At 43.1% G+C, this 22,796-nt stretch overlaps 1 protein-coding gene across 1 annotated transcript in view; it reads right to left on the reverse strand.

The window, feature by feature from the left end:
* Nucleotides 1-22,796, reverse strand: part of LOC121281043 (complexin-2) — a 201,650-nt gene that overhangs the window by 19,562 nt on the left and 159,292 nt on the right. Inside the window, exon 3 of the mRNA XM_041193636.1 lies at nt 7,778-7,953. Within this exon, the coding sequence (XP_041049570.1) occupies nt 7,778-7,953 (176 nt within the window). The remainder of the gene's footprint in view (nt 1-7,777; nt 7,954-22,796) is intronic.

A 22,796-nucleotide genomic window follows, 5' to 3' on the forward strand; every position in this document is an offset into this window, starting at 1 on the left:
TTGGGAAGTCTGCAGACTGGAAGCAACAATTCAGCATTACCTACCAATGAAATAATCTATAAGGAAAATATGGAGCAGAAATTAGCCTTCCCCACTCAATGGTATTTTACACTGGGTCCTCCATGTGTTAGGCTCCTCACTTATATATTCAAAGAGCCTAACTTCTGTTTCAGGCACCTGCCTAGGATACCTAACAAATGGGGGGCCCTACAAATTTAGCTGAATTGGTATGCTTTAAAACCATTGTACATCTAGAAAATGGGTGCAATGCAAACCAGTTTCTACCTCATTTACTTTGAATCAGGATGTTTCCTCTCCTTTGCAATGTAATGAGGAAAAGAGTATCACATTATTATCAACTTTGTCTATGTGAAGCACTGGAAGTTCATGATTCTCTTTTGGCTATCTCCTATAAGCTCTTGATCTAGGAGAGGGCCCAAAGGGATAGCAAAAGGATCAATTAGGTTTCCCATGATGGATTTAAAGAGATTATCGTTGATAAAATGTGCTAAATTCAACCATAATAGCCTTAATCCTTTTAATTTCATTCAAAATCAGAGCAAAATACTCTGAGGCCATAGACAAGAGATGAAACATGCAAAAGAGTGCAGAAATCACTATGTACTAAATGCTGGGGTTGGGTGTTTATTTTTTATATTCCTCCTCAGGGTATGAGCACTGCTGGCAAGGTCAACATTCTCTGCCCATCCCTAATTGCCCTTGAGAAGGTGGTGGTGAGCTGACTTCTTCAACCATTGCAGGTTATCTCATGTAGGTATACCCACAGTATACCAACATGAGATAGGGAGGGGGTTCTAGGATTTTGACTCAGCAACGGTAAAGGAACAATGATATTGTTCCAAGTCAGGATGGTGTGTGGCTTGGGAGGGAACTTGCAGGTGCTGCCATACACCTGCTGCCCCTGCCCTACTCATGGAAAAGGCCATGGGTTTGGATGGTGTTGAAGAAGGAGGCTTGATGAGTTGCTGCCATAGATGGTACACATTGCTGCCACTGTATGCCAGTGGAAGGCGGAGTGATAATTTAAAGTGGTGGATGAGATGCTGCTTTGTCCTGAATGGTATCAAGTTTCTTGAGTGTTGTTGGCGCTGCATTCATTTAAGTAAGAAGAAATTTTCCATCCTATTCCTGACTTGCACCTTGTAGATAGTGGACAGGCTTTAGGGAGTCCAGAATATTTGAGGCAGGCAACCTGTTTCCATAAAGGCAAAACAGAGAGAATTGCCTCATGTTGTCTGCAGGAAATCAGAACAAGGGGATACTCTTTCTAATAAGGAGAGGGTTGAAAAGATGAAGAAAAAAAACTTATAAAATCTCCACAAGGAACCTAAGGTTACATTCAGAAGGTAATCAATCCCTTTGCTCTTCTTCTGGCTTGGGATCCACTGAGACCAATGGGGAAAACTGGGTGGATTTCTTGTGATTACCTAGGAAGAGACCCAGTTCCAAAAATACTGCAGGGACAAAACAAAAATTGAAATCCCTCCTTCCCTCACCTTGGGTGGAACTGGAAGTATGCCCCACTTCCAATCTCTTTCTCCTTCCCCCTTTCCCACACAATTAACAATTTAAATTTAAAATGCTGGTGGCTCATATGGGAGACACGCGCAATTCCACAGCAGGGGATGTTTTTCAGTAGTGAAACCCACCATCAGCTGACAATGCAGCCGGTACGGGTATGATATAAAACATGGTGGACATGCTGGACAAACATGCCTTCCTTCCCTACTCCATTGCCAGTAACATAAGACTTATTGGGAGCACAAAAGTGGCACAGGTGTTTCTTCAAACTTAAATTTCACTTGTAAATAATCAACATTACATTGGTTTCAGTTTTTTCTTGTGCGCAACATCATTATTTGTTGAGACTAGCTTAGTCAGAGAGCTAAATGAACTGGCATGCTTCATGGTTGGTCCGCACTGATAGTCACAGGGGAGTTAGGGACATTTCCTTTATTGTGGAAGAAACAATGTTGTTTTATTTGTTCACTCTTTATTGAGTGTTCATGTTAGTGTCCAATGTTATACTCACCACTCTGTGGTACATGGCTGAACTTACAAGCTCAGCTGGCCCTCCCTTCTCTGCATTGTAAAGGACATTGTCCGAGATCCCTCTCAGCAGGGATAATTGAAAAGTTGTAGGTAAACTCAAAGTCTTGTAAGGCCTCTACCAGCCAACACCTGAGACGGACCCACATTTGGACAGTACTGGCATTGTCTTTTAGGCCCCTCATCTTCTTACCTTGACAGACTGTCACCAACACACCCAGGATGCTTGGAAAATCCCACTTCACTCCTCCATGCCCCTGACCCCACTCCACACCCACCCCGCCACCACTGACTCACCCTTGCTGCTCCAGAGCCTCCATGCCTCCATGCAAGCTGCCATTCTCCTGCTCCTCTCTCTTGTGCCAGAAAGTTAAACAAGGAAAACCACTGACCTCAAGGAAAACCACTGACCTCAGACACAACTGGTGCACTCCACCTTTAAACAAACGTGAATCGAGTACCACAAGCTAGGACTTCAGTTTAAAAAGTTTTACTCTAATGTGTATTCATGGAATGCAAGTGTGTTATAAGTACGAACTCACCACTAGCTGGAATGCGATCTGACACGCCGCAATTATACCACTGATTTTATCTCTGCATCTCAGTCCGCTGTTGAGAAATTGAAATCTCGCATCCCACCTAATTCAGTCACTCCTCACACCACATTTCCCATTCTTGTGCTCCCCCCAGCCCATCACCACCCATCCCCCACCCTTGATTCCATTCCTTGGCCTTTTCTCCATTCCCTGTTACATTTTTGATTTTCATTTGGCCATTTCCTGGGAGGGCATTCCGTGCCCTTAGAGCTTCTCCATTCTTTAGGAGATGATCTTAAATTTAAGCCTTCTAGTTAAGTGCTGTCCTGGTGATCAATGGAAATATTATTTTCCTATTTACCTTACCAAACTCTTCATTATTTTAAATAACTCTATCAGACCTTGCCTTCTTGACGCAGGTCTGACAGCAAACAGTTTCAGTCCATTGAAATACTTCTTGTATTATGATAAACATTACATAATGATAATAGTTCCACAACCCTGTGAATAAATGTGACTATGGGTTTTAGAGTGACTTGAATGATTTTAGGATGGAACTAGATAGTTTTCCTAGTAAAATGAATTTATTATTCTTTATACATTGTGACTAGACATACTTATCTCACCTGTGCAAAGTACATTAACATACGACACCATTAAATGATCAGCAAAGCCATTCGTGCACAAATCAGCTCTAATGAAGATGACTGTTTTAGGGAGTTAAACTCAATATTATTAACTTGAAACAGTTGTTTAAGAGATGTATCTTTTATTGTTTGTAGTTAATATATATTCAATCCATCAAGCCCACAAATATTAATAATTTGGAAATTAATCCCTTCAGGCCAATGTTCTAAAGACATCATCATTCACTAAGCACATCCAAATATATAGAAATTCCACAGAAATGACATTAGTTTGCAAATGGCACAAGCTGATATCCTCATTTAGACAAGCTCTAAGAAAGGTTAATGGAGAAGTAAAGGAAATTACCCTGGAGCAAGTAGGTATGCTTGGGTTTAGCTATTACTAAGAGAGGAGGGGAGACGGTGGTGTAGTGGTCATGTTACTGGGCTAGTAATCGAGAAACCCAGGCTAATGCTTGGGGGCAAATGGCAACTGGTGGAATTTAAATTCAGTTAATAAATTGACCGTGAAACCATTGGCAATTGTTGTAAAAACCCAACTGGTTCACTAATGCCCTTTAGGGAAGGAAATCTGCCATCCTTACCCGGTCTGGCTTACAAATAACTCCAGACCCAAGGAAATGTGGTTGACTCTTGACCTTTGAAATGGTGTGGCAAGCCACTCGGTTTAAGAATAATTAGGGATGGTGACGAATGCTGGCCTTGCCAGTGATGCACGCATCCCACGAAAGAATAAAGGAATTTACCCTGGAGCAAGTATGGGTGCTTCAGTTGTGTAATATATATGGCTTGGGTTCAGCTAATACTAAGAGAAAGCTGAGTGAAATTCATGTCACTTGAATCAGGTATTTGTTGTACTGGATGGAGTATAATACTTACTGAATTAAATGTTTTTGATTACCCTTTCTTTTAGACGAGGTGAGAGATCACACTACTCATTTACCCATTGAGATCATAGATATATTGGATTATAAAATGATCGATAAGGCAAACACTTGGCTGTACTTGATACCTTCTGGCAATATTTTTGTACACACAATTAATTTTTGATCATAGAATGCTGCTTCTTATAATCATGCTCAAGACCGCACCACTCTCCTTCATGATTCTTCCAACATAAAAAAATGACCAGCACTCAATGTCCTGGCTGTGTTTACAGGTTAAAGTTGAGCTAATAACAGAAAGGTTACCAGATTTATTGTCAACTATCCAGATCTTAGTTTGAAAAATAATAAACTTGTATCAAAAAAAATGGTATAAATGAAGGTATTGTTGTTAGGTTACTGAAAAAAAACTGTAAAACAAGAATGGCAATTAAACAATATATTAAACAACTGAACCAATCAAGCTGGTTTAAATTTCAAATAATGCTTGGCAGTTAACTGTTAGTCACCAACACTGGTGCATTCTCCATGGCAACACCACTTGCCAACCAATCAGCAATCTCTTCAAATACAGTATAAATTGTTGTTTTCCCTTTATATTGGTATTCTTGTGAGTGTCCTGATGAGTGCAGGTGAAAAGCTTAGACATGTCTTCTTTCCGCAATAACATAAAATTTAATAACTTTGATACATAATAGGCAGAATTTTTCACTCGGCATGTGGTGCATGCCCAAGAAGCTCGAGCATAAAATAGCACATGTGCAATATTTCAGTTGGCAGGCACATGTGAGAGTTGGCAGCGCGCCCACCGGCAACCAAAAAGGCTATTAAGCCCATTAACAGCGCAATTAAGTGGGATTTTTCACTGCCCATCCAACATTACGGTTGATGGGCAGGCAAATCAGCCTGGTGGCCTTGCATTTTTCAGGAAACCTCATTCAAGGCCAGGATGAGGTTTCCGAGATTAATTTAAAAAATGATAAAAAAAAACATTTGGACACAAATTTCAACATCAATATGTTTAGGTGACTCATTCTGATGCGTGGGCATTTTTTCCTGATTTTAAAATCTGCTTTTATTGAATTTAAATTCTTCAGCTCCCTGCGGCAACTCCCTGCCTTCAAGGAGCTTTCATTGCGTGCTCCCCAGCGCCCGTGCTGACTTCAGCACTTGCCCTCCTCCCGCCCCCTGACCCTTTCAGTGTGCCTTTCACGCTGACTGCTCGTTAATTGGCCATCCAGCATGAAATTGCGGTCGAGGGGCAATCGCTGGCGGCAACCCGTTCCCCTGCCGATCACGTCTGCCCACCGACCCAAAAATCCTGCCCAGTGAGAAGATTTATATACATGAAGACACAACTATAAGGAAAATTGACATCATTAAACATTTTTCATCCAATATCTGCCTGTTGGACACAGAGGGGCTCTGCAGAATGTAAAACATTCTGGTTCTAATGCATTGTATGCTAAGATTGAACAAATTAAAAAATAATATCTCCTCGAAATTTCTGCTGTCATACACATGCTTAATTAGCTCATATTAAATCAGCTTTTTTGCAATTTTAACTGAAGTGCCAACACATTTATTTTAAATATGAGAATCTTATATAAGTGCTTGACAATAACATCACTGGCAATGTTATGGGCTGAATTTTACTGCCTGCGGTGGTGGGCGTGAGCCTGACTCGGAAGTGCATGGGCTGCCGACTCCCGTACCCGCCTTTGAGAGATGTGCGATAATACAGCAAGAGGCCAATTAATAGCCCTCACGTAGGTTTTCGGCCAACAGGGTTTCTTCAAGGTGTACTGTTTGCCCAATGGGCCATGGAAGGCAGGATGCTTGGGCACAAAGTGGCAGGCTGTGACCTGGCAGGAGGTCACACCACTCATTTAAAGGGACCCCTGGCACGGACTTAGTCAATTGTACCAGGTAATAGTTTTCCGAAAGGAAGATGATCTTGGTGCTGCTTATAAATATTTGGAAGCACTGATACAGGTGAGTGCCATTTTTTATATACTCATGTATGTTTTTCAAGCTGGCAAGATTTCAGGAAGTTTGGCAGGCAAGAGAAAGCCAAATGCCATTTCAAGCATAGCCCTGATGAATATTGGGATATTTGGAGCATAGGGCTGTCAAATTGCATTGTCTCTCCACAGATGGCGGAAAGAAGGGAGCAAAGTGATGACTAGGATAAAAGGACAAGCATGGCCCCAAGATTCCATGACAACTCCCTGCGAGTCCTCCTCCAGGCTGAAAGTCCCAGGCCAGAGGTCCTCATGCCAGCCAACAGAAAGACGAGACTGCCTAGTCTGATCAAAGCAGCCTCTATGGAGGTTGCAGAGAAGGTCAACAGCCTTGGAGTCATTGAGAGAATGTCACTGTACACGGCCCTGAGGCTTACATAGGGGTTGTGGGTTTGTGGTAGGGGGGAGGGAGTGCGATGGTGGGCGTGGTGGGAGGAGTTGTGGAAGAAGTGTAAATGGTACACTAGTTATCTGGCATTGCAGGTTATTCAGTCTGTGGAATTTTTGAAAGCCAGATGCGTGAAGGAATGATTGTGCAGGAGAATCAAAACCATTGCAATGTCACACTCTAATTGAAGAACGGGGTTCACAATGCCAGAGGATGAAGCAAGACCAGAGGCAATGTGCCAAACCTGGCCATCCTCGCACCCGTGGAGGAGGAAGAAGATTAGACTGCTAATGAGCTTAAATGGCCGTTATAAGCTTGTTTCAAAATGACAGGTTGGCTGACCAGTGTGATGACAGGACCGCAACCTGACATCGTCAGGCCAGATATTACGTTGGCACGGGATGAAAATCATCCCATTTTCACAAGGTAAAATTCAGCCCTATATCTCTAACATTATATCTTTATAAATCAAAAGATAATCAAAGTGAAATTGGTGCTCAATAGAAATTATCCTGTCAATTTACTCTTGCCTGTTCTGCGTGATCACTACAGACCAAATTCACCCCAATATTTCTTTATGGAGCAATGCATTTATGAAAAAATAAACACTAAGTAATCAGCAGCCATTATAAAAACAATCATATTCCTGAAGAAATTAAAGTCCTTAACAACCATGTCAGTTCTCTACCCTTTCCATCTTCCATTGGAATTATGGCAGAAATTAGGGAAGCCCTGTAGGAATGCTAACCCTTTGTTTTTTTTGTTCAACTATGAGGTCAAGCAGTATTTTGTAAAAGGGCAGTAACATGTTTATAAGATAGCTAACTGTGCATAATTTAGTCATTTTATAAAAAAATACATCTGTCCCTCAGGCTATGTTTTACATTCCCAGTCTGACAGTACTGACTTTTGTTATGTGTTAGTTATATCCTTTCACTCAGTTAAAATGTAATTTAAAAATTTCACATGCACCATGTATTAAAGTTCTGCATTATTTGCCAAACTAGGGAACAATGGTAAGCCATGAAAGCCCATCTCCCAAAGGATCATTTTAATACAGACTTTTTACTTGGCAATTATTATGCTGGAAGTTGTACAGACTTCCTAGGTTTTGACCGATTCTTTCTTCTGTTAAATTCCTTACCTGTGATTAATATGTTTATTACAAATGTAATTAGTAACAGTTTAAGTATCTACTGTTGCTGAAGGAGCAATTAAGTTTGTTTACCTTATCTCGTATTTGTTGCCGTACTTTTTCCCGTTCAGCTTCCATTCTAATATGTTTTTGCTTACGTTCTTCTTCCTGTTGACGAAGGGCCTCTTGTCTTTCTTCCTCCTTCTTCTGTGCATCAGGGTCTTTCTCTTCGTCACCTCCCAACATCTTCCCCATGTCTTTGGTGGCCCCTGTATGAAATAACACCATACAACATAGCTATGAAGATCAAAAGGAACAGGATGCCTTTTCTTCCTTATTATCTCCAGTTTTGTGAGATAGACAAAACTGGGGTCATGAACAGCCTTGGTACAGGTACATCTGGTCCAGCCATGTGGAAGTGGGTATTGCCAGACTTTGCAATGGGCCTTAAGCTTATTTTGAATAGTTTTGTTCCACACACAAAAAATAACTGCTCCAGACAGTTTGGCATGCTACACACCTGGCCAGGTGGTGTAAAATCCATGAAGACGGCAGCACTGATGGGGCTGTAGTTTGGTGTCAAAGAGGCAATAGTGGTGGGCAGATAAGTGCAAAGATTGCTTACAATGAATAAGTGAGCCACACTACTCCCATTATTTGAAGATATGTAAATTTTGCTGGATAGATTGAACTATGGTCAAGGGAGTTTCCACTTTATACTGAAGGTAACCTTCCATAGGTGCCAGCTGCATGGGGCGAGATCATAACTGAGTCACCCCTGCTCCCTCCTACCTGGTTGCAAATGAGGAAGATGCTTCCTGGTATCAGGGGCAGGATGATGACAAGTCTGCTGCGCACCATTGCAAACATTTCTTGTGGGGTCCATTAATCATGGGAATTGCTGCATCCACTGGGAAGTTTGAAGCAGCGGGCACAAAAATTGACCTTTGCTACACATGTTTTTTTTTGTCCTGCTTAAGCTATGGCACATATTTCTTGAATCACAGAATCTTACAGTAGAGGAGGAGGCCATTTTGTCTTTCATGCCTGTGCTGGTTCTTTGCAAGAACTATCCAATTCGTCCCATCAACCCTTGGTCCTTCTCTATGGTCCTGCAATCTTTTTCTTTTTAAGTAATTTTCCAATCCCTTTTGAGGTTACAACTGAATTTGCTTCCACCACCTTTTCAGGCAGTGAAATTCAGTACATGAAAATGAAATTCTCCTCTTTGTGGAATGGAGACTACAGTGAGGAACACAAACAGACGTTGAGGAAACTTGGTTGAGAGGGGTTGGGAGTGAGTTTAAGTGGCTGGGTCATCTCATGCATATGTCATCGTACTGCAGTAGCTTAGGTATTTATTTATAGTAAAATTACTTAAAATATGGATTCTTCTGCTGAAAAAAATAAGAATTATTTTATTTGTTGCAGCTAAAAAAAATCCATAGTTAGACTAAATGTGCAGAAGAGAGCTCCTTTAAATTGACAGCTGTTAATATTTGGTTACATAAATATAAATTGGAAAAGAAACAATACTACAGTATTTGACCCCTAAGCATTTATACTCTTGTTAACTCTAACAGCTTCAACAGTAAGCTCCAACAAAGTGCTAAAATGATGTATTTTACCATGGATACAGTGTTACACACATTCCCCAAATCAAATTACACATGCAGATTTAATCAACATTAGCTGCCAGAGAAAAATCTGTTGCTGTTATTGTGTTGTAAGAACTGGCACTGAGACACTGAAGTGCTATTTAAACAGTGTCACTTCACTTGTATCCAGTGCAGTTTCTTCTAGCTGCCTACAATTCTTGGAGTATCTTGGTGCTCCAGTACCTGAAGTTGTGACAACATTGCAGCCCAGCTCCTTCGGGAGTGATCTAATTGCATCACTTCCCTGCAATTATGTATAGACAGTCCAACCAGTCTTCCTGTTAATTGGTTGTACTGTGGGTCTCACTATTCTGTAAGTGCGGAGACTGGCTGTACAATGTGCATTTGGAAAGTGCTGTCCTGCCACCATTACTAGTGCTGCCACTGAGATAGTGTGATTACTGGCCCCAGGAAGGCTGACAGCAGATGGAAATAGCCAGTTATTGCTGGTCTCAGGATAAAGTCTGAACTGTTCATCTCTGGTTGCCACATGTGAGCAAAACCCATGTGTTGGGAACTGGCAGCACAAGGATGAAAGAAGGTTGTGCCTGCTGACCTTCCATTTATCAGATGAAACCAGAGTGCTCAGTGTGCAATGTCCATTTCTCTTGGCCTTGTGCCTAGTCAGCAGGATGAGTTTGACTTGGGGCATGAGAAGATTTAATTTTCTGCCCATTCATAATCAATTAGTGGAAAATATAGCCCTCAGAAGCTGCTGGTAATGAAAATAACTGATGTTCATTTGAATTGTGTCCACGCTAGTTAATTAACCTTGGATGGGAGAATTCTGTAATTCTTTTCTTGCAACTTCACAAAAGATTTGGAGCTAAAAATTGATTTGCGACTTTTTTCAGGCACAAGGGTCATGATTTGCAACCTGCCCGCATTAGTTCTGGTGGAGGTAGATAGCACATAAATTTGGTGCTGCTACCTCATTTCTATAATTGTACAGTAGGGCCGAGCATCTGTTGCGATGCTGGCTGCCTCTATGCTCAGCAGGTAGCTGAGCATCATTCAGAGAGAGCATGTGGTGCAGCCAGCCTTCTGTTCTTAAAGGCATTCTGTCCCTCTTAAAGGAAGGTACTGAATGACAGGAGGTGGCTGCTGAATACTATTGCTGCACTTCTAAACAAGGAAAACAGAACACCAGAGCAGAATGATGGTTCCAGGGTCAAAGCTGTGCTGCCGGGGACCTTAGCAGTAGAGATGGACTGGAGGAGAGACGCCATAGTTCACACGCCAGGAGGCCCTCAAGGACCACTCTCTATAAAGGGAACAGGTGGCCAGAGAGGTTAGTTCCCAATGTCTGAACCCAAGCATCTGGCAGCAGTGCCATAAGAAATCTAATGACCTCACACAGTTGGTCAAGGGAAGTGAATGCCTCTTCAAATGACATCTCGTACCCACCACACCACCAGCTTCAGGGTGCTCAATGCACCACACCCCTATCACCCAGCCATTAGAACTCACACCTAATATCCATTTACTCCACCTCACCCTCACACACCTGCCTATGCTGCCAGCCTCACATCCACCTCTTGCGGCCTCCACATACCTTGAGCTATTGAGCTATGGAAGGCATATCAGCCAAACAAAGTGCTCCGCAATCACTGACATTCTGCCCTCTCTCTTGCATTGTAAGGTGACACACAATGGAAGGAAACAGAGTAGAACTGATAAGGAACAAGGATGCCTCTATTTCCTGAGCCATACCCCTTCCCTCACACTAAACTTCCACTTCTGATTTTTTGCTTTCAGACACTCATGAAATGCCACCAGCTCAACCACAACAGTCCTGGAATGAACAGAGAGAGAGCAAAAACACAACACTGCCCAGAGATCCCATCACTTGATCTGACACTCAATGCTACCAGCTCAGATACTGACCGTGCATCTTCCATACAGGGTGGTTTAGATTCGGATCAGTGTCAGGTGAGTCACCGGCATAATTGGGTTGTAGCCATGTTGGGGGAAAGGAGGGCTCATGTGTCAGTTCTCTGTTCACTGAGGTGGCAGATGATATCCACTGCAGAGAATTCAGCTGAGGACCTCTGTGGGCTGGCATACAGGTGAATGCTGATGAGGATGCACATTGAGGTTCTAGGTGCATTGGCTGGCCTACCAGGCAGCCCCCTGTCACTGTCATGAAATATGGAGGTGTCCAGCTCCAAGCTGGCACAGGACATTGTGTAGAACTTTCCCTCTCCATAGCCTCTGTTCCATCTCCCTGTCATACAGCAGGCCTAGAGACACTGTGACTGCAGCCTTTATATGCAGCTCTGCCCTCCCTGTGAGTGCAGCAACACTCCCTCCCAAATCCAACAACTTATCTCCAAAAACACACCAGAGTACTTCCAGAGATTTTGTAAAAGCAGAAATTCCTCAAAATCATACCACCTGCAAGTCAGTGCCTCACATCTTAGTGCATCTTGTGGCTGAATGCTTGATCTTTTGTACAAAATATGAAAATGATCTAAATTTGGAAAATGAGCATCCAGTCAGCATTTAGTTATGTAAAGTCATGACAAGACAAGTTCAGTTTCTTTCAGCGCATGCATGGGACATCCATGTGAGAGCACCACTCAAGATGGTGCACTACATGGGCCACACCAGAAGCAGCTGGTGGTGCAGTGTGGACGCCGGGGCGTTGATTGGCTTCTGCTGCACTATGGATCTGAATTTCATGCCCTTTAGATTTTTGACTTGCCTCCCTGTTTCTTTGGTTGTCTCAAACTGCCAATCCTACATTAAGAGCTAGGTGCAACATTGGACAGAATTTAATGTTCTCCCTCAAGGTGAGTTTGGAGCCATTGGGGATGCAGTGGGTGAGTTGGGGTGGGGTGGTTGGGTGCTGGGTGCATACCTTGCAGCCTTCCATTCTCTTCCCCAATTAAGTCTGGGGTGGGAGGGCTTATGGACAACCTTCCTGCCCCCACCACCAATTGAGGCCTTTAAGTGGGTAATTAATATCCACTTAAGGGTCTCATCTCACTGCTACCGGTGTTTAACCAGTGGTGGATGGGGCAGTCACCATGCGGGAAGTCTGAAAAACAAGCCTTCTTGCATGTGCTTCATTATCAGGTTCTCAGTGCCTGGTTGAAGGAGCCAGCATTGGGAAGGGGGAGGGGGCCCACTGAGAAGGCCCTGCTTCTGACCCCCTCTCCCTCTCCCACAAACCCCATCCTGTGATCCCCATCTTGCCCTCACTCACCTTTGGCCTGGGTTTCTCAGCAAACTTGAGCCTCTGGTAGGTGCACCGCCAGCAGCTGCCACTACTCGTCTGTTGGTGCTGTCCGCAATGAAGAGCTGCTGGCCTCTGATTGGCCAACAGCTCTGGGTGGATGGAATTTCTGCTCCTGAGATCCTTGATTCCAGAGAAGGCCCAGCCACCACTGGCCACTTAAGTGCCTGACTGGCACTTAATATGGCAGACCATAATTTCCTCCAGATGACAATTTATTGGTATTGCATATTGATAAAGCCAAAGCCATTCTCCTTGACTTATACAAACATCTAAGAGCCTCCTGCTTAATTACAATAACTCCCCCTCTACCCTCACTCCACCACCAGTTGCCACCCTGAATTGAACCCATGAGGTATGGAACCTTGGTAATCTGGTTGACACAAAGTTTAACTTTGTCCATTGCTATAAAGCTGCTTCCTTTTACCTTTTGATTATTGCTTCTTCTGCCACCAGAAAACCTAATCCCTGCCTTTCTCACGTAATGTCTGATTTTTTTTTTAAAATGCTCTCCTTGCTTATCTTTCTGCCTCCACCCTCCACAATTTCTGTCACCCAGAACACTAGGGTGTGTATTCACCTGCGCCAGTGCCTGTAACCTATCACATCAGCCCATACCGAGCTCTGATGGCTCCCTAAGTCTCAAAGAATCAGCTTCAATATTCTCATCCTTAACATTGAACTGTTTCGTCTTTATTCCCTTACCCCTGTTAACCTCTGAGATCTCCTCCCACTGTATGTTTTTATAGTAATGTACAGTCCTCCATTGCTGTACAATATTTGTTGGGTTTACAATTTTAATTTTGCTTTCCCTTTTTAGTTTTGAGTATGTACTCATCAATTTTTGTGTAAACATTGGAATAATAAGGAAAAACTATTTTTTATAATAGAATTCAGTATAGTAAATCTGTTGTATTATTATAAATTATATAAAGGTGTCACAACAGAAGAATAAAAAATGCAATCTTTTCTCATTTTAATATGGGTTTCCTATGAATTTTCTCTTAGCTCAGTTTCTCCTTAGCTTACATCTATGCTATCTTTTTCAGCTGAAGGTTTAATGGTCTAATAAAGGCATCTGAAACAGATCATCCATGGCAATCTCTGTGTCATCAACAAAGTGGTGCCAAGAGTAATAGATTTTCCTTTAATAGATAGGCTTAGCATGAATATTAATTAATCATGGTATTCAACCTGGGATTCTTAATTGAGTAATGTTTTAATATAAAGATACAGAGCTGCAAATCATTTCAATTATCCAGTTTCCTCAATACAGACTTTGAGAGATTTTCAAAGTTTGTAGCAGAATTCTATAACTGCTATTGACATCAGCATATCTGTCGCTACGGGTTGTGATTTGATTTACCACAGTACAAAAACAGCATTCACACAACACAGCTAAATGCACCGTCATATTTGAAAAAACAGCTCTTAATCTGTTCTAATTTCCTCATCTTAATTGTTCTCATGACTGACTGTTCTCTGGAAACAGCATAAGATAATTACATGGTGGCACTGATTTTTTTTTAATGTCTCTGGCTAAGTCATTCCATCAATGCCAACAGATCAATGGTTATATAATGCTGAGGAAAAATATTAGCTATGCTTGGGGATGAATGGAGGTGTCTGCGGAATAAGGTGGAGTAGTTAACTGTTTTCCTTCTATTCCCCAGTAGCATAAAGTGCTGTTGAAAATGGGGAATGGAGAAGAAGGGAAGGAATGGGGTCAGAAGTTGTTCATGTGTATGAATGTGAAGCCTATTTAATGGAGCAACAAATGAATCAGAGTTTTAACCTTTGCGAGGCTTTCTAAGCAGTTTAAGTAAGAAACACCACAATCTTTTGTAAGATCAATGTGTCTTACATATTAGAATTTAGGGTAAGGAATCACATGAAAAGCAAAACTAGAGATCATCAATATAAGATCATTGCCAAGAAATCAAAAAGGGAATTGTTTGCCCTGAGTTAGTGAGAAGGTGTAACTTGCTTCCAGAGCAAGTAGTTGAGGTGAATGCTATAGATACATTTGAGGGAAAGCTAGGTAAACATTTGAAGAAGAAGGGAGGATTAAACTGATAGATGTGGATGAGGAAGGTAGAGAGGCAGTTTGAGTGGAGCATAAACTCAGCATGAACTGATTTGGCTGAATGATCTGTATCGGTGCTGGATATTCTATATACTTCTATATAATGATGTAATATCCTTATACATATTTTGCAAAGAGACTTAACAGCCAGAGCTGTTTTGTTTTTAGCTTTGAAACTTCAAACAAGTAAATGCATTTAATTTAAATTCAGTAGCTATCTAGCAAGAATAATACAAATCAAATTAGGCTACCTTGAATGTTGACAATTAAGTCATAACAATTTTTGATGCCCCATATCTCTGTTACAGCTCTAATTTCAGTCTCAACCCAAAATATGCATTAACGTGTGCTGACCTTATCACAATGTGTTTACAATAATTGTACCTGCATATTTTACTTCCCATATTGTTATGACTGCAGCAAATTTTAATTGTTAAGAAAACCAAATCCTAGATAGAACCTTGGTTAAAGGCCATACTCTTATTGCATTCTGAAAACGAGAAGAAAACATACTGATCTCAGCAGCAAGAGGTCCAGGAACACTTCTGGGATTTTAAAAATTAAAAGTAAAAGTTCTATTAACAAGCATTAAAGAAAACTTAAGCACACAAGATTAAAGTTGCACAGTTAAAATTAGTCATACAAAACAATCCCACAAAAGATTCCCTACTAGGTCAGACCCATAAGTAAATACCTTCCAAGAACACTCCCTTATAGATGATTAACTATAAAAATCCAGTAATATTACCCAAGGCAAACTGCTGCAGTTTTAATAAAGGCATACCACACAACCACTTAAAACTCTCCCACTCTGCTGTGGAAATCTAAGACTTCAGAAAAAGACTGCTTTTTGCAGCCCAAGGCTTTTCAGACAAGACCAGATGGCTGATTCAAACTGCATCTCCTCCCAGCCTAGAGGTGTTTCAAGAGATCTTCCTCACAAAGTCAATAGCCCACAGATACAAGCTTAACAGCTATTAGCTCCAGCTACCTTAAGCTTCCTACAGTAACACTAAAATACCTTTCTCCAACACCCGCTTTTCATCTCAGGTTCTCTTGTTCTCACACCTCTTTGAAACTCAAATCCTTCCAAATATAAAATCTTTCATGTTTCTATTTTGTCTCTGCTTTCGAGTCAATAAAATGCTATATGCCCTATTCTATTTACTTATGGAAGTCCTGGAAGATGCAAACATGTTTCTTGTAACCTCTGACTTGCCTTTGATATTCAAACCAACTCTCAGCTTATCTAAAAATGTAAATGTCAGGTCCAACCTATTCAATTGTATCTCAAACCTAAGACTTCTATCCTTTCATGTTTTAAACCCCCAGACAATCTGTCTTCTAGTGACCTTTCCCCAGCTTAAATCATTTACTGACGCACACACACGCACAGCTTTCTTCACAGAATAACACAATATTCCCAAAAAATATTTTATTTTAAATAATTCTCACAATATTAACAGAGTATTGACTTTCATTAAAATTTAGACCCAGGCCATACTATCATACTAGAGGGCCTTGAGCTCAGAACAACTAATTATTTTTAAACAACATTTCCTGTTTCACATCTATATGATTTCAGAATCAGAGGGTGGAACCATCTCAGATTTGTTTGGTAGCGGGCAGGTAAAATGGCTTTTTACCTTCCGGCAGCAATGGTGGCTTTTCGTGCAATATCATCCCAAACCCGTTGCATTAATTACGCATTCCTGGGAAATGGAGGGTGGGATCTCATTTGCCCACCACGCCATCACCTCGCCACTTCATCACACCAGGTGCCATATTTAAAGGCCAGCCACGCACACATCTCTCAGTGTTTCCAGCTCGCAACTGCTGCACGGAAGACATGGCCCCAAAAGGCACAAAGACTGCAGCTCCCAGGGTTAGTGCTGCATCCCTCAAATGCCTTTTGGATGCCGTGAAGGCCTGTCATGATGCTATGGCTGCAGGAGGGGCAGCGGCATCACCAATCCAGCATGGGAGGCAGTGGCAGCAGTGGTCAGCACCAATGCCCTGCAAACAGGACAGCTACCCAGTGCTGCTACAGGGTGAATGGTCTCATCAGTTCTACCAGGGTAATTCACTCATCACTGTCAACTCACCCACTCACAAACCCATCACACATCCACAGGGATCTCACACCTGAAGGGACACCACTAACTCTCACACACACCGTCACATCTCCATCAGGCTCATACCCTCTCGAACTCGCGTCCTCATCCTGTCCACTCACCATACAAACAGTCTCCTTCACACTCTCTCCACCTGTTTCCATGCAGGAGAAGCTGGCTCACATCAGCAGGGAGCGGTCCCAGACCGGGGATCGAGTGGCGCACTTTAGGCCCCTCACTCGCTTTGAGGAGTGTGCCATCAAGCTGACTGGTGAGGACATGGACTGTGCCTGCAGCGACAGTGAGGCCGACAGTGAACACCCAGGTGAGGATCCTGCACCAGATCATCCCTCCCTCAGTGCAAATGTAAGTGCTCTCTCTCCTGTTTTGACTCTGCTGCCATGCATTAATCATCTCTACTTTGGTTCACAGGGAGTTCTGCCAAGGGATCGACACTCTCAGCCAGCCAGTCCCTCAGCTCCATCCACATCCTCACCTCCAGACAAGAGGACACCTCCTCCATTGAAGAGCTGGAAGTAAGCAGCCTGGAAAACCCGTCACAGTGCTTACCCACACCCTTCACCAGCTCAGAGACACACGCCTCGGTGGGACCTAGATCTAGAGCAGGCTCAGATTCACAATCTAGTGGTCACCGCACTGCACGTGTCTGCAACAGGAGGGGGCAGGTTCAGTCGAGCTCATCCGGCACTCAAAGGACTACTGGGGAAGAGGCATCTGTGAGGTCCGAGTCAGATGATGAACCTCTGGATTGACCTTCCAACTCATCCTGGAGAGTTAGCAGAAGGTAGGGGGAAAACACAGAGCTATTGGAACCTTTCAACAGAGAGTGGCACACGAGTCGGGCGTGTACATCCGCCTGGTCTCTGATGAAGTGGTGCCCACTTGAGTGCGTATGGATGTCTCCATGGGAAAGATGGCGGATGCCATGGAGACCATGGTCCAGCAGAACGCGGAGATGCGTGCAGACCTGCAGTCCACCACAGGAGCGATGGGTGAGTTCCTACAGTGGCAACACGAGAGGGAAATGGGGCACATCAACATCCCTCCAGGTGCACCTTACTCTCAACGAGTCAGGCCAGGGCACTCAGGCACCCAAAGTGAGGGGGAGCGCCAGCTGGACACCCCTTTGGCATCGATTCAGCAATCTCAGAGGCTATCCACTCTGTTTGGGTCCCCTTTGCCTGTTAGCCCCTCAACCTCGTCCTGTGTCGATCAGCTGACCCATGAGTGATTCTGAAGAAAGAAGTGTGTATGTGTGTGTGTGTGTGTGTGACAGGGCTTTTCAGAGCCTCATGCAAGCATGCCCCCAAGCACACGGATCCTTCTCATATCACACTCATCTCAATGTCCTGAGCAAATTGAATGCTGCCTGCTGGGGTTCACTTTCAGTTGTCCACCTGAGCTGACCTAGATCTCCGCCACCCACTGATCACACTCCCATGCAGCACCTCATATTGCCATCATGACGCTCATTTCACTTTTGATTTGGACAGCATGGTGATAATTCGGTTTTACTTTCGCTTCCCATCCTTTACCCTCCCCCAGTCACCCATTTCCTTTCCCCATCACAGTTGACCCCCTCTGGCATGACCTTCCACCTCCCCTCTGTGACCTTTTTCCTTCAGGGATGTCCTGGTGAACATGCACATTCTGTTCCTTCCTGAAAATATCACCCCCATCCACTTAATCTCCCTGAATGCCTCCTTCCCACATCCAGATCTGCCACCAAATCCCCACCAACCACCTTTGCCACCCCTTCTACCACTACTGTGAAACCCTCACCCTCCCACCCTACTGCCTCATTCAGTCCTTGAACATTCTCACCATTCCCTCATACCACACCAATCCTCAGTTCATTCCCCAGGAGGCAGTCTTGGACCCATCAGACCCCTCACTTCCATGTTCACCTGGACAACCACCGCCCCCACTCCCTCCGGACTCCTTCCCCTCCTGGATCCCCTTCCCCACTTTGGACCCCTTCCCTCCCCACCACCCCTGCCTCTGGAACCCCTTGCCCCCCACTTAGTCCTCACAGTGTCACATGAGGAGATGTGACAGGGAAATTTTTTTATCACCTTTATTTGAAGTTTTCAATCGGAGCCGATCTCCCTGAGGCAGCACTTTGCCTTAGGGAGATCTGTGTGCTCTTTCATGCGCATGTGCAAAAGAGCTAACTCCCGGCTGAGGGAATCCCCCCTCTGCCTGCACAGAGAGCGCACAGCACTTCCTGGTGGATGTCACGCTGGGCAGGCCTTAATTGGCCCGCCCACCCAAAATGGCAGCGCCCCTCCCCCAACTGGGGGCGCCGATTAGAAGGCCGCCCACCCACTCCCGCACTTGACCCCCATTGGGGGTAAAACGTTGGCTATAGAATTTTTACAGAGAGCAGTACGGTATTCTGCATATGCCATAGTTTAATTTGGGCTTCAGCATACACCCCAGCTAAAGCGAGCGTATAATTGAAATGTCTTAAGGAAACTGATGATGTTCACATGCATCACATGGTTATCTCCATTTAAAAAGCTTTAAATGTAAGTAGAGTTTTGAATAAAGTGAATATTTTACTACATAAGTAACCCTAACACTATATACCAAGTGCTGGAAACAGGTTTCATTGCTGGAAAACAGAACCTTCCAGTGTGGTGCGACCTTCATTTGCTTTGTAACAAAACTTGTGCATTTATAATGGAAGGGTCAATAATTCCTCAGCTGCTTGAACAGCAGTAATGGGCTCTTGCAGCCTATCACAAAGCTCAGCACGACCATTGAATCATGGTCAATTTTCATCCCCTCTGCTTGGCAAGAATTAGGCAGTAGCACAATGATAAAAACATCTTGCCCTATTCCTGCGATCAACCTGCCTTGATTTTCAAGCAGGCTGAGAAATAGGTGTGCAGTAACCCTGTCTAAAACAGCTTGGGGTCTAATAATCTGAAGAGGATTCAGGAGCAATTTTGGGCTTCCACTAGGTATAATGTGCACCTCGCAAACCCTTCCCAGTGGAACTGTATGTAGAACAATATAACTGGCAGCCCATAGAAGGATGAATGCTTCACCTGGCCACACAAAACCTGTCCCTTGCCTTCGGTCAATCCACCAACACCCCCTCCCCAACCGTGTCTGCTCACCCTGTCAAAGTGGCAACTTGATTCCACAAAATAAACACCCGATTTTCCATCCTCATTCTGAATAGATGCCCTTCCAAACTTGAAACTCACTACAGCTTGCCTATCAAATTAAAATGAGGCCTGATCATGAAAATGGTTTGTACCTTTCATTGATCAGATCGGGTGGATTGCTACACACACTCCTTGTTCACCTAAAAGAAAATCACCCTGTCGTTGCAGTTGAGGACATGTTTACTGGTCAAATTTCACTCTTTTTCATTAATTTCAACCGACCTCCTTGATTGTGTTAAAGTCTTTTATTGTGCTTTCAAATGTAATGGGACCAATACTTCAATATACTGTAATCTAATTTTAACTTTTCTTGGCAATCCACTTACACTTTTATCAAATTGCTTCCATAATCAGAAAGGAAGTTATTGGCATTTTAAAAATCCACATTTTGAGGTGGGCAGTATAAAGGGATACAGAAGAATTCAGGCTTGATGACTGGAACCATTCAAACTTGAATGGCTCAGTAACACTGAGCAAGCAGTAATCTATGTACTGTGTATGATTTAGATTATTTTCTACTGACAGAATGCAAAGATGGCAATGAGCTGGAGTAGGGAATAATAAATGGTCCTGGTATTGCCATGTTTATTTGCGAAGAGAGGTCATTTGTTGCTTCCAGAGTCTCAGGTTTTCTGTCAAAATTTAACATGTGACAGGTTGGGCTATAGCCACAGCACAATGACCCATGTTTACTCTCTCATTGATTTAAATTCATTATTTCCCCTAGGCTGTGTGCTATGCTGTCTCTGTTTATCTATTTGTCTCTACTCAAATGTTCATAACCCATCACCAAATCCTCATTCCTGCAATGGCCTTGGGAACACTGCTGTATTCACCCGGTACAATTGTAAAGTAATTTTGGCTCTGCTATTATGATCTTGATGCTTTAGGATCTTTGCCTTCTCACCACATATAGGTGGAAAAATGATTGCTTATGAAGCAATCTTCTTAATCTGGGGCAAAGGGGGTTAATGCATGGGAACAGCATGCAGTTTTAGGATGAGCTTACCAGAAATCCCCTAGCTCTTAAACTGTAAACATTAACCTTCATTTTCTTTTTTCCAATGTACTTCTGATTATAATGAATATTCTAATTGTGTTTTATAATGGAAGAGTGGACATTAAGATAATTGAAGCATTTGGCTGCACTGTGTGTTTTAAATAATTGTCCAGTCTTCTTATACAAACTGGGGGTTATTTTTATCTCCCTAAAACCACTTGCTTTCAGCAAGAATGGCTGTTATCAGGATGAAAGTCAGATGGAAACATTACTAATTTTCAAATAGGCCTCAATTTAGGTAGCCAACTTGCCTGCCTATGATTCAATTTGGATCCAGACAAATTTTTTGTGTTGCTACTGCTTTCTAAGTTCAGCCACAGATTATCAGTAGTACAGGGTGGAAAAAGGACAGTTTCAGTGATATCCAAAGGTGCACTTTTTCATTCTCTTCCTGCACTTAGAGAAACATGAGGCAGACAAAGCACATGCCCACAGGGCCTGGGAGATAACGATGCAGATGGTACAAAACACTGGGGCCCGGAGCTGGAGGGAGGTGCTGGGCTCCATGTTTCAAACAAAGTTTCTCATCATCCAGACTGAGCAGCCAGAGCTGCAGACCAGCTTAAAAAATTGGAATCGGAGAGGTCTGATCATCTTAAAGCCAGTCTGTCAGTGTCAATTTCGCTGAGTTGCTGCGCTGCTGCTTCTGACCTTCAGGCAGCGGGTCCAATTTCTTCTTGAAAAACCTGCCAGAAAACCATAGCTGCCTGAAGGTCAACAGCAGTGCAGCAACTGTCAGGAGAGAACACTCGGTTAAAAAATGGTGAGTGAAATCCTTGCAATTTTAGAATTGGATGTTGTGCGTGTGTGTTTGGGGGGTGTGGGGGAGGACGAAGGTTGGACGGCGAGGTTGCAGTGAAAGTTGGGAGGGAGGTTGGAGGAGGGATTGGGTGAGGTTGGAGTGAAGGGTTAGGGGGCATTGGGGTAAGGTTGAGGGGAGGTTTGAGTGCGGGTTAGGGGGAGGTTAGAGTGGGGGTTGGGGGAAGTTAGAAGGCAGTTGGAAGGAGTGTTGGAGGAGAGATTGGAGGAGGGTTTGGAGGGGAGGTTAGCTACCGAGTTGACTTGTTTTGTAAATGCAATGATTTTTTTGTAGCCACTTTCCTAACATCAGTTGATTACTCTGTGATTAATTATCTTTAGGGAATCAGCATTGGGCCTCCAATTTCATCATTGCTACAGTCACTCTGCCTACTGCATGTGTAATGAAAGAAAGACAAAGCCTACGTCTATGCAGCACCTTTCACAATGTCCCAAATCTCTTTACAGCCATTTAAGTACTTTTGAGTTGTAGTCACGCGTACAATGTAGGCAATGTTATCAAATGGCAGAACAGGCTCGAGCGGCTGAATGGCCTATACCTGCTCATAATACATATGCTCATATGTCATTCTGAGATGGGTGAAATGAACTGGGCTAGATGGCCTTTGCCATGCATAATTGCCTTGCGAATAGAGGGTAGAATCATGACGGGAGTTCTGTTTGCTAATGAAAGTTTACTGTGATTAGAATTTGTGGGGTGAAATTGCCAGGACAGAGATGTGTAATGGGTTCATATTGAATCAGTAACCTGTTTTACACTGCACATGAGTCTCAAGAGTATTTTCCATAGACTTCAATCTTGTCCTTTTGTCTACTTACCTATTATCCCACTCTATCTTGGTGCTGTTTATGAATTTGAGATATTGAAGTATTGTGATATAGTTATGTTGCACAGTAGATATTGAAAATATATTTTTAGTAAGAAGCAGCAATC

The sequence above is a fragment of the Carcharodon carcharias genome, chromosome 8 (genome assembly GCF_017639515.1).
Source record: "Carcharodon carcharias isolate sCarCar2 chromosome 8, sCarCar2.pri, whole genome shotgun sequence".
Classification (NCBI taxonomy): domain Eukaryota; kingdom Metazoa; phylum Chordata; class Chondrichthyes; order Lamniformes; family Lamnidae; genus Carcharodon; species Carcharodon carcharias.